Source organism: Rissa tridactyla, chromosome Z (genome assembly GCF_028500815.1).
Source record: "Rissa tridactyla isolate bRisTri1 chromosome Z, bRisTri1.patW.cur.20221130, whole genome shotgun sequence".
NCBI classification, from domain to species: Eukaryota; Metazoa; Chordata; class Aves; order Charadriiformes; family Laridae; genus Rissa; species Rissa tridactyla.
The window spans coordinates 4,681,258-4,699,149 of record NC_071497.1 but is presented as its reverse complement, the minus strand read 5'-3'; the positions used below and the strand labels follow the sequence as shown (position 1 = coordinate 4,699,149).

General features: G+C 37.7%; 1 protein-coding gene across 20 annotated transcripts in view; it reads right to left on the bottom strand.

The window, feature by feature from the left end:
- Positions 1-2,013: 2,013 nt before the first annotated feature.
- Positions 2,014-17,892, bottom strand: part of MEF2C (myocyte enhancer factor 2C) — a 140,669-nt gene continuing 124,790 nt past the window's right edge. For 15 of the 20 annotated variants that reach the window (XM_054186952.1, XM_054186953.1, XM_054186972.1 and 12 more), the window contains 4 exons: positions 17,144-17,316; positions 14,764-14,893; positions 13,721-13,856; positions 2,014-6,783 (listed from right to left, as the gene is read on the bottom strand). In XM_054186952.1, coding sequence (XP_054042927.1) covers positions 6,462-6,783; positions 13,721-13,856; positions 14,764-14,893; positions 17,144-17,316 — 761 coding nt within the window. In that variant the 3' untranslated portion in view covers positions 2,014-6,461. The other 5 variants (XM_054186967.1, XM_054186969.1, XM_054186966.1 and 2 more) reach the window with 2 other exon arrangements.

Below are 17,892 nucleotides of genomic sequence, written 5' to 3'. Positions count from 1 at the left end.
AATCTGCTGGAAGAGGAGGAAGAAATAACTTCATCAGTAGAAATACTACTGTTAGCCATAATGCCTGCTAACAACAACTAACATTGTCTGGGATGTGTCTACCTGACCTGCAGAGAATGCAGTATAGATTTGCCTAGTGCAGGTGCTCCGACATGAATGCAAAATAAACGTAGTCTGAGTTTGCAAGGGCTAAGCAGTCTGAGCGTCCCAAAATCAGGAACTCCAGAAAACCGGATTTCTATTTATATGTAGGTGGGAACATTCACAGAGCAGGTAAAGCCTTGCTGCACTGGTCTGCATTGGTAAATTTCCACTGAATTAATGAGTAGTCAGCTATGTTTGTCACTAGAGGCAGGAACAATGTCTTTCTGCTGTTGGCAGACTAAATGGCCTGATTGTTTTAAAATCATTCCTCTTTGCTGGACCCCCTCACCCCCTAGTATTTTACCTGTGGAAATGCAGGCATTACATTTGAGGAAGGGCTGGGTACGAATGGGTCACGCTGAAGAGAAGCAAAGGTATCAACAGAACCGACAGTCTGAGCTCTCTTTTGCGAGACATGCAACAACTGTCTTGGCATAGCTTTCCAGGTCTAAAAAGAAGCTATAACTATTTTTGCTAAAGAAAAAAAGGAAAAACTTTGGAAGGAAAGCAAACACTTTGGATGCAGAAGTTACGTAGCTTAGTCATCTCAGATGACACATTTCACAATTGCTCTTCAGAGTGACATACGTGAGCCCAAAGTGAGAAAGCTTATTTAAAGAACTGGTGACCTCCTCATTTCTACTGCAACACACAAGTTTAAAAATTGTTTAAAAATATAGTTCATAGAATATAAAGCAAAGTAATCAGTACGTATATGGTTATTTGTATGGTTCTTTTTCTGGAGCAATAAATATGAAAACAGAGTATATAACAGACTCTGTTTGCTAAGGAATTCCTTTTCCAGTGCAGGTATGCCATTATCAATATTAATCACACAGATGACTGATTGTGGGAGCAAGTAATCCCAGACATGAATTCTCTAAGATTCGAGAGCGTATTATTACACTTTGACTGCATTTCCAGGAATATTTTGCTTACCCTTGCCAAGGATGACAAAAAGTGATTTACTTGAGAAAAATGCATTATGACATAAAATCAATGACATTTAATCTCAGTCTTAGCATCTAATTATTATGCTGTGTCCAACACTGCGATACTAGAAATACTTCTGTTTAAAAAAAGTTGTCATTAAAAGCAACAGGTAAATAACAGTACAGCTGTTTTCTTTCAAAACATATTTAGGAACTAAGCCTTGTAATATTATTTTTGAAATTGCCACATTCACCAAGCACCTTAAGTTATTAATAGCTTGTCTGCCTCTGGCATGAAAAAACATCTTGTTGAATTGAAGTAATTCTTGTATTCTTGGACTCCAAAACTATAAATGTTAGCAGGGAAAAAAAAATAAAAAACAACAAAAGTACACAAAAGGGAGCAGATTAATTCTGACACGGTCCCTATGAAGTTAAAGAATATATATAAAGCATAGACCCAACGATGTATGATTTTGACACAGAGCATGCTTTTTTTTTTTTTCTGTGGGGTTTTTTGCACAGTTCTCCCCATGGGTAGAATTTACAGGACATGTAATTAGAGGAATCTGGATTCCCCGTCAGGGACTAAGTACCTAAAAGCCAGGCGTTACGTCACCAAGCTCTTCTGCTGGCTCAGACATGGGGGCCAGGTTCAGATGGCCTCATTCAAAACGACACTGACTTCCAGAGCAGTAACGGCGTTTCTCTGCCTTGGTGGGGCGATGTGTGGTGGGGCATTTAGGTTTGCGAGGCACCGATATGCTCAGGGCACCGTAAAAAGGCGCTTCGCTTCCTAATCAAGCACAAGCGACAGGCAGAGGGACCTCGAGGTATCTGCCGGTTGTTAAAGTGCTCATTCTTCCATGTGTTACAGTGCAAAACAGTGAAAACGGAACATGATTTAAAATTAAAAAAATGCACCACAGACACCGTATCACTAAGAAAGCCAGTAACTTTACTGATTTGTCTGCAAAATACAAATTATACCTTATTTCCAGCAGGAGAATCTTTTGAAATTTTCCCATTTTTGTTCACTACAGACAGCTGAATTAAGTCCCTTGAGATACACAGATGTGGTTTAACTTAGTTATAACATCTTGTCATCTAGTGGCGACAAAGTCCAGCTTATGCCGCTGTGAGCCTCTACTTTAATATTTGTTGCAAATGCTTGTATGCTCCCATTTACAAGCTATTTTGTTATCACCATTGTTTTATGGAAGCAAATCCCCATGAAAGAGAAGAAAAAAAAAAAGAAAAAAAAAAAGGATACAACAAACCATCTGAAGCAATCCAAGTGTAATGCCTGCGGTAACCCAGGTCTGATATTAGTTACTCCACAAAAGACTCTGGTACTGCATTTTTTTGTTTTTATTTTTTAATGAGTTACTTAACTGACCTTTTTTTGAATCAAACTGAGGTACGGATCAGTCTGAGGTATGAGCAGGGAAGGTAGAAACGCAACACCTGATTATGAAAATAATCAAACAGCTATTTTTCATGCAGAAGGTCTGTGGCTCAAAGCTTGGATTGCTCCACATCTTTGGTTAAAATATATTAACAAAAGCCTTTTATTACATCTACAGTCTGAAGCATTCTAACAGACACCAATGTTCCATCAGTCCTTCAAGAGACCTGTAGTGGCAGGAAATTAATGCCATATAACTGACGACATCACAGCAGATGGCACAAACAGGAACAGATGAAGTATGCCATGTTTAGGCAACAGCCTTTATTGAGGTTTCAAGTGGCTTTTAAAAAATTACAAAGCATTTACCTTCAAGGCGAAGGAAGAAGGAAAACAAAACAGCTCTGTTAGGACTATAGATAAAAGAGGGTATATAGGATAACACATACAATACAAAAGGGTTGACATCCTTGAAAACAGTCTATGAGTTCTTTTATTCTTATGCTAGCTTTACCTGAAAAAGATCTGAGGACAACAGATATTTTTTTTTTATATTATTCATTAAAAACTGCTAAATTCCTCTTCTGGGAAAAATATAAGCCATTTTGTTATAAAACACAACTTTCGAAAAACACTGAAATGACAAAAGCTTTACTGCGAATGGCTCAATGCATACAATATACAGGTTGTGCAGATAGGGTATATCATATAATTGTCACCAGCAATTAAACACTAACTGACAACACCTTTTAATAGAGGTTAGCTTAGCTATAACAATGCTTGCAGTTGTCTAGAATGCCACTTCAGGTGTTTGAACTTACAATTAAGAATGTTGCCTAAAACATTATATAGCATGGGTTAAGGTAAAGTAAATGTTAATACTCTTTCAGGGCTCTGCCCCAAACTCCTTAAATACAAAGGAATCACACAATAAACCCAAATTAGCTTTGCAAATACAATAAATGGTAAGGTACAGATAAAGGAACAAGAAAGGTAGACAGTTATAGTTTACAGAAAGTGACTTCACAATCAAAGTTGTGCTTCTTATCATTAGATCAGTTTGCAAATATGCATTATCCCCCACAATTTTGCCAGTATAAGTTAGTTGCCCTCTGCAGCAGGAACAAGAGGGATGACTGGCATTTATTTTCACGTGATTCTGTTCTACTTGTGTTTATACAAAAATCACTGTCAGAGTTAATATAAATTGCCCAGGCAATACGTTTCACGCTACTTTCTGCTTAGTTACTTGCAGTAATATATTACACTGCATCTTCGTTAAATACGCTATCTTTCTTTTTTCATGCGTTGCTGAGGCAAATCGCAAGGTAAACTATTAATATGGCTATTCTTCATATATCAATAGACCAAATCCCCTTCCCCACTGACAAGTTTCTACTACAATACTGATAAAGTTGTATTTTTTCTTGAAATGACAAGGTACATTTGTGATATATTTGCATATTTTTGACACACCAAAGTTTAAAATTCTCAGAAGAGAATACGCGTATAGGTTTGTCTGAAGGTGAAGAAAGTGGTTTCAAAAACAGTTTTTTTGTGTTTTAAAATTAATTATGGGCCCCATTTTGCCTTTTTTTTTGTGTTTTGTTTTGTGTTTTTTTTATTTTTTTTGGGTTTTTTGTGTTTTTTTTTCTAAACATGCGTATCTTTTTCTTTACCCTGCAGATTGCTACACAAGATAAGATGGATGCATTCGTAGCACAGTATTCTGCTTAAAGAGTTTCCAGATATGCACTAGCCCCTGCACAGCTGAGAGTGCCTGTAAGGCAGGCTTCTATAAAGTCACGATAAGTGAAAAACGTATGTCCTAATGCATGCTGTAGTCTGTTCATCATTCTCTACCACAGAGAGATACACTCTGTCACTGAGCAGTGCACAGCAACTGCATGTGTCAGTGGGAAACTGAGTGTGGATTTCCCTTAACAAAATATTCTGTGTCGATATTTAGCTGTCGCAGCTATCCTTCATCATAGTGTCAATGCACGTAGGTGAGAGTTGGAAGGACTGTTGGAAAAAGGAGGAATATTACAGATTTACTATGGCACTAACATTTTGCTTAAACACTTTTTCCCTTCAACAGAAAAGTTAAACTGAAACATTTGAAAACATCGTTTTCTTCTAATAAACAAGAGGGACAAGGAGGGACTTAAAGAAACGATACCCAGAAATTCCCTCTGGTCAAGCTATTTTATTCAAAGGAACAATATGAGGCGGGAGAAAACGTGGATGCCGTACGCTGAAGCAAATCTTGCAAATACACCGTGAGCGCTGTTCAACAACGTGCCCACTGTGAGATGACGTGACGGTGGAGGTCCATGGGAACCAGCGACCTGGTGGACAATATTGGCTGTGTAAGATCAATCGACCTCTTGAATGGTCCTTTAATTGATGAGTTTTAAATCTGCGAGAGAGGGGAGTAATCTTTATAATAGGCATGCTCGTGCCAATCCCTCCCTTTAACTCTCCCTACTGCTTCGGCAAATATTCACCTGCGCTCACGTAACTGACAGCCGTTAGAGCTGTACACCCCATTCTGACAGGCAGAATACCAGCTTCATTAATGAGAAAGGGCCAAGTTATGCCACTTCGTCATTGAACCCATGGAAAACTACAAGATACGCAGGACATTAAGTAATAGAAGGGCCCTTAACTTGTTACAATGCACAAAACAGCATGAAAGAACTAATCAGTATATACAATGGATCGCAGTTCACCCAACTGATTGTAAAATGCTGTATTAAAATGATTTAAGTTGTTACACCATGGGTAAATCCTAACTTTTTTACAGATCAGTCTTTCAACGGTTGACTTGGATCTGTAAAATGTATACCCAGTAAAAGAAAACCGAAAGAAAATAGTTAAATGTGCAACTGCACAAATATAATTCCCCACTATTAAGATAACAAAAACTTTTGCTATTACCATAATTATTATATATATTAGAAAGCTATACACAAGCATGTTAATTTCACAGATTTTTTTAAAAGATTCTTAATATTTTATATAATTAGAAATACACATTTCAAAAACAAAACTTCTGCAAAGAGAAAACAGTTATCTTGGTTAGCAAAGCATGGAGTTCTTCATGGCTTAGGGTAGTGCTTTTTATACAAAAAGTCCTTTTTGTTTGTTTCTTAAGGACTGTTTAAAAGATTAGCGAAGCTATCAAGGAAAAAAGAACACATTTTGGCTTAAGGAAACTACAAAAGCCACAAATGCTTTGCAAACTCTGTCTTACTTTTTAATATGAAAATAAGCAAAATGTAATGTACATATTTTTATATTTTTTTTTATTTAATAAGTGATGCAGACCCAGAATTTTTAAAATTAAATATGTTAGCCCTCGAACTCAACATTTTCACAAGTATGGTCCTCTTTAAATGTTTTGATCCTTTTAAACTGAGTGCCATACTCTAATGATACGCCTGCATGTTTGTGAGCATTTTCGGTATGTCAGGTGACCCGTTCTCTTTCTAGCATCAATTTATGGCCACCCAACCGCTGGGTCTGTCAAAACATCTGTACATTTTCTATATGTTGCATAACAGCTGCTTTCTCTCTCAGTAAAGATCTGCCATTTCTGGCAAATGTTTTCCTTTTGTCTATTTACATGTAAATAACGTTGAACCTGCAACATGACACTATCTATTGTAACATACATTTTGCAAGGGAGCACAACAGTGAAAAGAAGTTAGCCTTAAAATCTATTTTGTACAAGTGTTCTGTTGTACAACTCAAGTGCTAAGCTTATCTCAGCATTTCTGTTTATCCTTATACTGTATCACTGAGGCAATTTAAAAGTACTTTTACAAAACAGAGTACCTGACTTTTTTTTTATTTTTTTTCCACACACGGCACATATAATGCATATCGACCCCCCCTCCCCCATTAAGGTATAGCACACACACACTGCAAGAAAAAAAAAAAAAACAAACAACTAATAGGTAATAATGTTATCATGTCGCCCATCCTTCAGAGAGCCGCATGCGCTTGACAGAGGGGCTTTCCCTTTCGTCCGGCGAAGGTCTGGTGAGTCCAATGGGGGAGTGGAATTCGTTCCGGTGATCTTCTCGGTCACTTCCATCGTAGGAACTGCTACAGCTGCTCAAACTGTCAACGGGAGATCTCCCCGCCTCATGGCGCGTGTGCTGTGGGTATCTCGAGGGTGTGGTGGTACGGTCTCTAGGAGGAGAAACAGGTTCTGACTTGATGTTGAGGCTTTGAGTAGAAGGCAGGGAGAGATTTGTACTCTGAGATAAATGAGTGCTAGTGCAAGCTCTGTAGGAGGAAAGGAAACCCAGTTACAGACGGAGGAGGCATGGAGCCCCCAGATATGCACAAACACTCACACAAAACACCAGTGTAAAGGCTCGCGCAGGACCAGCCCATGCGGAAAGCGCGAGGACTGTTTTCTGGGCGGAATCCACAAATTCAGAGAGATGAAAGCATCACAACAACCGTGGTTGAGCGGGACGTGCCCTCGGTTTGAAAGGAGGTCTGGCTTTCAATCTCTCTCTCTCTCTTTTTTTTTGACTCAAGTGTCACAACAAATTTGGGAAGGCGAGCCTTTGCACTGTTGGAACCACCTGCAGGTTTCTTTACAACTAATGCTTGTGTGTGTGTATGCACCGGCTGAGACGGGGAGGCACGGACTTTCTGCTGGCACTAATCCAATTAGTTTGAATGCACTCAACTGTTTTTATTGCTGTTCATTTTGGCACGCGACTTCAGATGTGAAACAGGAGCAAAAATTTGGGCCAGGTACATTTTATACCTTTAAGAACAGAGTTGAAATTACTGGTCCTAGGATTGACATTAATAACATACCACAGGCAGGCAAGGATTTAGATACGATTTTATGGTTTAAATATCTGAATTCATAACTCAATCTAGAATGCTTTTGAATAAACTACTCAAGAGAAGCTGAAGAGCAGTGGAAGATGCCAGAGGATTGTACTGTTGGCCTGTAGGAGAGCCCAGCTCAGAGGATGCTCCAAGCATTGAGAGAAACTGCTACGCTACAACTTTTTCAAAGGCAAGATACGTAACTCCCATTTTCTTTCTGTGCGTTTTTGTGGGCAGGCAGTGGCAGAGGGAAGCTGAAACAGGCAGGGAGGAGAGTGAATATCCAGAATGCGCTTTATCTCTACGGGGGAAATGAGATCACACTTGCATCTGCAGGATGTTTTGTACAAAAGCACCACCTCCTGGTAAAACCTGACTTTTCTCTTGGTTATTAAAATAGAGTTCTCAACATGCACTTCACATTACGTTCCACTTCAGGGACCATTTGCTAGGCCAGTTACTGTCTAACCCCAGAGACACAGTTTCAAGGTTTCTACTCGTGAGTATTTATACCGGGGGCAGCTGAAGGCAGTAGGGGCAACAGGCTACTTGGGCTCGGAAGATATTAAACCCAAAGGGATGTGCTGGCATTTTTACTGCTAGCAGAAGAAATATTGGGATTTGGAAGTAATTTTTAAACATATAGAAGAAACAATTAAGTTTAGCTGTGTTATTTTTATTCATCGGAGTATTCCACTTTTCCTGATATCTTGTTAACCGGGAGTTGAGCTTTACTTAAACAACATTCACTATAACTTTGATGAAAGACAAAATGTTTTTTTTTCCTTCTGACAGGTTTGAAATGGAACTATGTGGCTTCAATATTGAATGATACCAGCTGCCTTTATCAGGAATTATTTCAGTCTTTAATTATGGATGCATAGAAAACAGAGAAAACAGGATGTTCTACCTCCAAGTGCTTTTATCTACCCTTCATTCCTATACAGGTGAGTGTATCAACATTTGCAGTGATCCTTCACATAAGTTAGTGAGTAACAGCCCTCACATTAGCAAATGTAGGCTTTTTTTTTTTGGCAAACAGGACATTTTCTTTGCTTTTGTAACTATTAAATTAACACATATCAGAAACTGTAAATATCAGACTTCGTCATTCCAATTTAGTGAAATATTCCACTCTTTTCCTAAAAACTTGTTGAAAAGAATCCAACAAGAATTAGAAATACATTCCTGGGTTTTTTTCTGCTTTTCATTTCCAGTGACTTTATTTTTCAGTTGCTTAGGAGATGCTAGGACTTCACCTGGGAAAACAGGCTGCCAGTTTAGCACGTATGATAAAATTACATATGATTTTAGATGCCAAGATTGTAGCTAAACCTGAAAGTCCCATAATACAGGATGGCGGAGCCTGGGGATTTGATTTAGAACTGTTTGATATGAGCAGATGACATGTCACTTTGCTAAGCTGGGGACAGCTAAAAAACCATGCTAGTTAAAAACAACCATATTCAGGCAAATTTGTTTGCATGGAACATACTTGCATTCTACTGTGTGACAGCCTGCAAAGGAACAAATCTAGAGGGGTAAGATGCATTTTCGATGAAATACAGCTAGTATTGCTACACTGCAACGCTCGCATTTTGATAGCGTTTCAGCAGTGAGTATGAGAACGCATCTCTATAGACTTTTCTTTAGATTCCTTGTGATTCGTCAGCGGGGTTATGTAAACACTTGGCATAGAAATTTGTGGCTGTTTTAAAAATGCTACAGGTTGATCTGCATTTTGAATACTTTTTTTGTAAATTGAAAAAAGGTGAAATCGTCACTTTGGCAGGTTAAATTTGTGAGGTTTAAAACAACACAAATTAAAACAATTATTTTGTGTCATCAATCACTTTTTTCTTTTTAAATATAGTCTTTTTCTGCTAAAATCTGTTTTGTTGGTGACTAGAATTTACATTATTTTATTAAAATTTTCTGAAACATTTTTACAAGAATCTCATGTGAGCTAAAATGGTCGATTACAAGGGAAACCTACTGTTACACATAGATGTCAATAGTGAAATAGCAAATGCTTCGGTTTAGTTTTTAGACCTGTATTCTGAAGAGAGGACTGGCCTGCAGAATAGAAGCTGTATTATAAAAGATGAGAATTCTGTCTGGTACAAAATGATTTCTTCTCCTGTATGTCTATGTGTGAGTGTAGAAACAGCTGTTTCTATCTATATGTATCAATGTATATTTTGCACTGTTGCTCCATATAACTATGTTATTTTGGTCCAGGCATGCCCTATTTTCATCATTTGAAACCTACACCAAGTTCACTGAAAAACCAACAGGTTTTGAATATAGAAAATCCACAGAGAAAATAAAGCAAATGATTTCAAAGGTTTGGGTATAATTATAAGCACTCAGTAAGTGCCATGCAGTCCACTCGTGTTGACATAATCACCTTTTTCCATACATTGTATGAAAACTTTTAATTTTATAGGGACAATGACGGAAAGTAATGTTTTAAGTTTACACAGCAGTTCCCACTGAGACCAGTATAGTGAAAATGTGATGTTTATTTAGAGTACAACAGCCACATGGGAGAAATGCTGGTTGCTGTCTGGGTTCAACAACTACACAGCTCTGCTGCGTGAGAGGTGGGCAGCAAGTCGGGACGCAAGAAGCTTGCCAGGGGCTTTAGTCCTTGCTGATGGCAGTGAGATCGGCTCTGTGTGCATCTCCACCTATTCGAATCTCCAACTGGTGTGGAAGCTCAGCATGCACTGACAGACGTGCAGGTCTGAGGAGGCGACGAGTGAGGACGTGGACATGCACGAGAGAGGTTTTTACAGAGGGAGAAAGTGGTCTATTGGAGGAAGAAAGAGCCTCACATACCTTTTATGCCCACACTTGCTTCTCTAAATTTGTTTACTTCCTCACTTCATATAATTTTTCCCCATAAACATACACTTAAGGAACCATTGAAAATTCACTGTGAAATCTAGTTATCTAACTTTAGTGATGTGCTAGTCTGTAATTAGGGGAATAGAGGATATTTTTGACTTGCTAGCAATGCAACCTTCCTCCCTCCCCTCTTTTTTTCATTCAGGTAAAAGCAAATTTTTTTTTTTCACATTTTTTGATCAATGTAAAAGCAGAATAAGAGTTTCTGTGTCAAGATATTTTGATTAGCTCTCACACACAAAGGTCCACACTTCAAAAAGAAATTTCTAAATGAAGAATAACATGAAACTGAATCACTGGAACATCTTATTTACAATGGTGGCATAAGAAAAAAAGGCTCAATGCTAAATATATAAGGCTTTTATTCAAGCAAGGAAGTTGGCAGAACTGATACAAATTCACAAAAGATGATGTCACTGCATCTAAATTTTTCAGTAAAGACAGTGCAATGGAGAATATTTACCCCTATGCCTATTACCTAATCAAAATTAATTGTTGCTAAGTAATAAGCTTGCTACGTAAGTGTCACAGAACAAGTCAACAGCATGCATGAATTTGGACAATTTTTTTGTTCAGGTGGGTAGAAGTTTGTAGAAACTTCTTTTACGTAAACCATTATCTATGCTGAAGATTCTTCAGATGACATACTGTTTCTATGCTTGCTCTTATATTTTAGGAAAGCCGAAATTTCACCCATGGATGACACTTAAGGAAGAAAAGATTCTCTCTAAGACTGGGAAATATGGATGAAAGAGAACATTTTTCATATAACGGACTCATGCCCAAAAAATTTAGATCATTTATTTCAAATTTGTGGATGGACTTCCCTTCTGGTTAGCAGCAATTAACTTCTGGTAGACTCTCTGGTCCATGTTAAATAAGCAATAATCCTCTCTGTAAGAGACACTGCAGCAATGTTCAGACAAAATCCCAAAGTTTTAGGAGAGACTGATTTGCAAAATAATTTGTGTGCATTTTTTTCCAGATGTAGACCTAGTTAAAAAGACCATGAAAAGTACTACTTTGCTTTTTAACCTAAAAAGTTGAAAAATCTGACTTATTTTAATGTCCCAGTCATATCAAAACACGCTCCACATTGTTATTCTATTCACCAGGCTCAGCGAAAGGCCAAAAGCTGTGCAGACAGGGAAAGTGAACTACGCCCAGTCCTCAGGTATTTGCCCTCAAGCCCACTGGCACCAGGGTGGTTGCTAATTGCAGAGTCAACATGAAGTGTTAAGAGTTAGGCTGTAGAGATCTTCTCCAATTATCTTAAAGATGGTTCTGACAGTGCCGCTGAAATTGTTGGTGATTTATCTGGAGCAAGTTAATACGTCTAACCATATCCTATCCTATTACTAACCATACACTTCTGCCGTGCACTGAGGAAGCAGAGTTGGTTTTCACCTTTAGGCTTCAGTGAAAAACAAAACCTGCTGGAGAACTAGGATGTCTCCTCCAGTAACTCTGTTTTCTCAACAAGCCTCTCACAGTATATGACCTCACTCAGCACAGGAATTTGGGCTGTCAAACCCTTTCTAGATGTAATTTCTCAAATACCTGGGGATGACTATAATTTTGTGTGATTGTTTTAATCTTCCTGCAAATTCTACCTCAGGTTGACATGGACTGAATATGTTCTATATAATTTCACGTTCTTTAAATAATTCAAAGGTTAGCACAAGTGCTTTTGCATGTACAACTCAGTGACTAAAATAAAATAAAGAAACGCTTATGATTTTCTGCAGAGACAGAAGACTTCTCCAGAACTGTCAGTGAAGCAGCTTTCATAGCTGAATTCATTTATAAATCACTGAAAGAATAATAATAAAAGTAGCAACTCAGAATGTATTCCACCAGCCACAGCCATTACAATTCGACATTCTGTGATATGAATTAGAAACAGATGATGATGTGTGACATATATGAAAAGGCATGTAGTTAGTTTAGGATTTAATTTATACTTTTTTTGGTTAACCAAATAGCCTTATTACATTCTTTGGTACACCACTGAAAACAATCAGCTTATTGTAAGGTTATACATTGATATCTAATATGTGAGTTTTCAATTTATTTGAGACTTTATGTCTTTAGTTGTACAGTTAGCCTCAACGTTGCCCCAGAAACAGTGCAAACTCAAAAAGAGAATAGAAGCAGCATAAAAGAAAGGTATCAAGACTATTTTTTCTAGCACAGCAACTATTTCAGTTGCATGTTTTTATGTAGTTAATATCTGTATATGCTTATTTATATAGAAATGAGCTTTAAAAAAATTTGTTTCCTCTGAAACACTTCCATAGCTGTCCTTTAAAAACCTGAACCATCTGTACATGCTAAAGAAATCAAGATAAGTCACAAGAAGTGCTTAGATAAAATCGAAGGAGAATTTTGAAGTTTAAGCCACATTTATAGCATTAAATAATTTGACATTACGGAAGCCATCATTCAAAAAAAATAGTGCTTATGTGCAACACCTCTTTTTGGAAAAAAAAAAAAGGAGCTTATTTTTCAAATGTATGTGAATTAAATCTCCCCTCATAAATACACTACAGCTGTTTTTGTTTTCAGCTTGTTTTTTTTAATAATGAAAACTTTTAAAATTCAAATATGTTTAGCTGTACCTGAGGCTACGTGTGGTGTGCTGGTGAATGACCATGGTCTTACTCAATAGAAACTGCAGATACCAGGATTTTTGAAAATCATACTCTTAAATTTCACTTCAATGAGCCAATAGGTTGTTTTTCCAAGAATGCATTAGGTGACTTCCCTGTGTGAATTTTCACACTTTTAAAAAATCCTGAAATGATTTAGCCGTGTGCTTCACCCATCTGGAACAAATGTCTTGAAATTAGCCACTAGAGGGTGCAAATACCTATCCTCCTCAACACAGGCGAATCACTATTTTTGTGGTCTTACGGTTCTTATGCCTAATTATGTTATTTGCTTGTAGAAAGCATTTACAAAGAAATGAAACTTGAATGTCAGAGCTGAGCAGAAGGGAGTACATGATTATTATATAAGGTTAAGGCTTAATCTCAGGTCAAATCATTATGTCACTCTTGGGTAATTACAAATATTTAAAAAATTTTCAAGTTTACTGTAAATGTTTGTGCTATAGTAACTGGAAATAAAAAGCATAAATGGCAAAATACAGCAACATCACAATATAAGTGTTTAGGTTGGTCTTTAGTCGTGAAATAAAATGCTATTTAAGGAAATAAACAATAAAACATGAACAGTAGTCTTTACTACACTACTGAGAAAATGTCATGGACGCAGAATATTTCATTTTAGCTACATAGCAAAGGCATGAAATATGTAGTTCCTATTTAGGAAAATGGAGCTCTTACACATAGTAAATCTGTGCTGATATGTTGTATTGATATATTTCAGATTTGCTATTACTGGGGAGAGTGAAGTCACTGTAGAACAATAAAATAAAGAAAACACTGCTTACCCCAATTGACTGAGGGCAGATGGTGGCATGTTATGTAGGTGTTGCTGTTGCCAGCCAGTCACAGAACCAAGATGAAGAGCACTGGCTGTATTAAACCCAGAGAGAGATGATATATCTGCACTACTCAGAGAATATTCTAGATTTGAAAAGAGAAAAGACAATAATTAAAAGGGAATTAAAGAGGAAGAAATTAAACAGTAACTAGCATCGTAATTTTCACATGTCATTTTATAAGCCTTTTAATTTTAATTACACCAATCACATTAAGTTGCAGCAGAAAAAGTAGATCTTCCTCTTCCCTCAACTCATTAACTTGGGAGCAAATAATGCACTAATAATTATTCTCTAATTTAGGAGGGCTTCTCTGGATCTGGAAGATCCAAAGCATTCTTAGCCTGTATATCCACCATAACTACAGATACATTCGCACACAGGCAAAGACTTGAAAAACCTAATAATATTTTGGTTACAGTCTTCCTTGCAGAACGCAGCAGGCAGCCTGTGTCTGAACAACGCACGTCTCCTGTAAGAGCACTGGATCTGTACGCCAGCATACTGTACATGTACACACAGCAGCAGTGTGCAATGGGACTGGAAAGAATCTCTTGAGGCTTCATTTCTAGTCTCTCCTCTCTCCCAGGGAACCATGTCGTAGCCCACGAAGTTATTGAACTGTGCTTTGAAGCTGATGAAACTGTTTGCTCCCGCTACCCTTACGACATCAGGAAGGGGCCCTCAACTACATGAAATTACCTGTTGCATTAAGAGGATTAAGAAATGCCTTTTAAGTTACATTTTTTATTAAAGCAAATAAAAGAAAGCTATCAAAGCAGTCTTCCATTCGAACAAAACAGCTAACTTTTAAATAGATACATCTGAAGTTAGTGACAGATACAAAATCAGTAAATGAAGTGCAAAAGTGCATCAGCTATGAATTTTTCAGTTTCTCCCAATGAACATTAGCTAATTGAGTAGTACCAAGATAGAATTTGCCAGCACCTTGCTCCCTCCCCCCCCCGCATTACGCTTGCACCCATACTCACCAGTACCATATGTTGTTGAGATGGCTGATGGGTATCCTCCCATCCCTTGCCCTGGTAGAGTAGGAGTTGCTACGGAAACCACTGGAGTAGCCAATGACTGAGCAGACTGGGAGTTATTTATCCTCTGATTCTTTTAAAGTAAGTAAAATAAACAGATTATTGACTAGTTTTAAGTCAGTTGAGTGTATTAGCTTTCTGGGTATGTTTTGTGCATGAGAAATACAGGCTGACACAAATTTCTAGAAATTAATCATTTAACATGTGGCTTTTATGAACTCTGCCAACCCTATCATTTACAAGCCTTCAAGAGACCAGTTGTCACCATAGTAACCCATTACATCAGTATCTCCTAGGTAACTGAACTAGTAACAAGTAAGATTGCTTTTATTGTGGGTAGAAGAACAGATCGTGTGAAAAACAAATGAAGTATGTAAACTCCATTCCCATTGATTGTTTTCCTTTTCACTCAAATGAAAAAAAAAAAAGGGGGAAAAAAAAAAAGTTGAAAGAAAAAAACCCCAAACCCAGTCCTACTGGCTTTTATGCTTTGAAAAGTGAGGGTCACCCCGAGATTGCTGAGCACTGAGCTCTTACCAGCAGATGGTGCTCTGACTACTTCATTTTTGCGCAATAAAACAAACCTCCAGAGCGTTAGGTAGCTCAGCAGTTACACGTTTTATCTTTAACTCCGGGGCGGTAAGATGTTGAACTGTAAAAATTGCACCAGAGGACTCTAATCCTGTGAGTGGCAGGGTAAAACGACCAGAGAGCCAACAAAAAAATGCCACGAGGCCGTGCCGTGTTCAACGGCACAAGTTTACATGCTCTCAAAACACCAGCAAGCTTTATTGTAGCATGCATAATTTGAATGTGCGCAACAACTGCACCTGGCCTTCCATATTGCTAAATTTCAAAACTTATGATGACCTTTTTGTTCACAAAATAGTTATGGTAAAGTTTTCCATTTTATTTCAACAGTTCACCTACACAAGTATCAATCGTACCAAAGAACTGATTTTCTTGTATCAATCATACTAAATAACTGATTTTCTCTTCCTCGTTATTAAGATGAACATCACTACCACTTACCAGAAGCAGATCAACATCCTCAGACTGAGTGCATAGGAAAGGAGCATTAAAAATTAGTGAATATAGATATTTACCATGATGCAGATTTCTAGCCTAGGGAATAGCTTCACCTTATAGGGGCAGCAAATTTAACACTTTCTGAGCAAAGTTTGGAAAAATAACACTTCATAGAGCTCCTCTTTGTCCTTCTAATGGGATGTTTGTTTCAACTGCGAGGACAATCTACCCAGTTTTCAGAACAAGACTTTCTCTAAGAATTCATTATTTCTTCCACAGCCCCAGTGGCTGCAGACTGTGTTGCTATACCTGGCTTCAGGAGACCTGAACATTCACAGAATCCCCTGGAAAGTATCAGTTTTAAGGACCTTGGAATAAATCGCTTGATGCAGACAGTTTGTCACTGCCTTGGTCGACTTTGAGCATTGCCCTGTAGGAGACTATTTGTTACTTATCCTCTCAGGAGGCAGCATCACATTTATGGTGTGGGGGGGTTAGTTTGATGTGCAAAGTTAATTTATTATGCGTCAAGCTAAAGTAGCCATCTTGGAAGTTGTTTTAATAGTGTCTGTTACATAATGGGAAAATGTGTTTGTAGTGTCATTTAAATTTACCATTGAGAGTCTTTTTAAATTAAGCTCACTTTTAATGTTAAATCACTCATGAAAGATTTACTTACAACCACTAACCAACTTTCGGAAGGGAAATACAAGATACGCACATGACACTTTCATGATTCAACCTTTTAGCATAATAGCCTGCCTAAATTTTGTTAATCCTGGCAGGAGATACATCAGTTTCTTGCTCCTTTTTATGCTGCTCTATTTAGTACCTCTTATCATTACAAAATTTGGAGCTCACAGTGATAGAGTTCAAATTAATTTATTTGTAGTTAATCTGCCATCTGCTGAGAGTCTGTGTGGCTAAATATTTAAGAAAAAACATAGTAGGTTAGGAATACTCAGGGTTAAATTCAGCCTTTATAACAAATCCAGGAAAGGTTCTTCCAGCTACTGGGAAAGAGAGTGCAGAAGTTTAGACTGTGCAGGACACAGTTCCTACTTTGCAACTCAAGAGAAAAAAGGGAGGAAGTAAATATGACTTCATAAAAGCAATCAAACAGGCTCTGCCTACATCCTCAGCTCAAAGTCAAGCCTTAAGGTTAGACAGAAAGACCAAACAAGCAAGAATATGGATTGTTATTCTGCTGATTTTAGCTGCTTGAGCAGGCCTTGAAATTCCTAAATATCTCTTATCTGAAGGACATAAAAAAAAAGCTTTGAAAATGCATTACCACTGATGGCATTGTGTTCTTGCTGCCAGGTGGAATAAGCACACGGAGATCTGGTTTACGGTTGTTCATTCCCAAATTCATTGGAGGCGGAGATTTTGCTTGCATATTCTTGTTCAAGTTGCCAGGTGAGACCAGCAGACCTGGCGAGTTGCGGGGGTTGCCATATCCATTTCCTGTTTAGGTAAAAAAAAAAAAAAGAAGAAAAGAAAAAAGAGAGAGAATGATTATAAAGTCCACTGCATTTCTTAGGACTAAAAACTAAAAATGTCTAGTAAAAAAAATTCAGTGTAAATACCGGTGCCATGTAATGTATTTTTATAGGAAAATACAACATATGACATATTTGGAACAACTGGTCTTAAAATGCTTTCTCTCATGGCAGCCGATATCCCCACGATGTGCTGAAATTAATTATATGACTCTGTTTACAGTGCTATGGTATCTAGTACAATATACTGTGCACTCAAAGCAGCCAAGATCTAACGTTTGCCTTACAAGAGAATCAGGAAAGTCAGACAATCTTATGGCTTAAAAAAAATGTCCAAGCTCTGCTGTGTTTTCTCGACAACTACAGAGGATTCTGCCTTGCCTGACTCAGCCCTTTCCAGGTCATGATTTTGTTTTGTTTTTAAACAAAGGATGAGTATAGCAAGGCTATAATTTCCAGAAAAGGCAGGGGGAGGGCTAGGAAGATTCTTCAAAGATTTTGGCTCTCTTTCACCACACTTTTTGGACCTGATTCTGTCAAC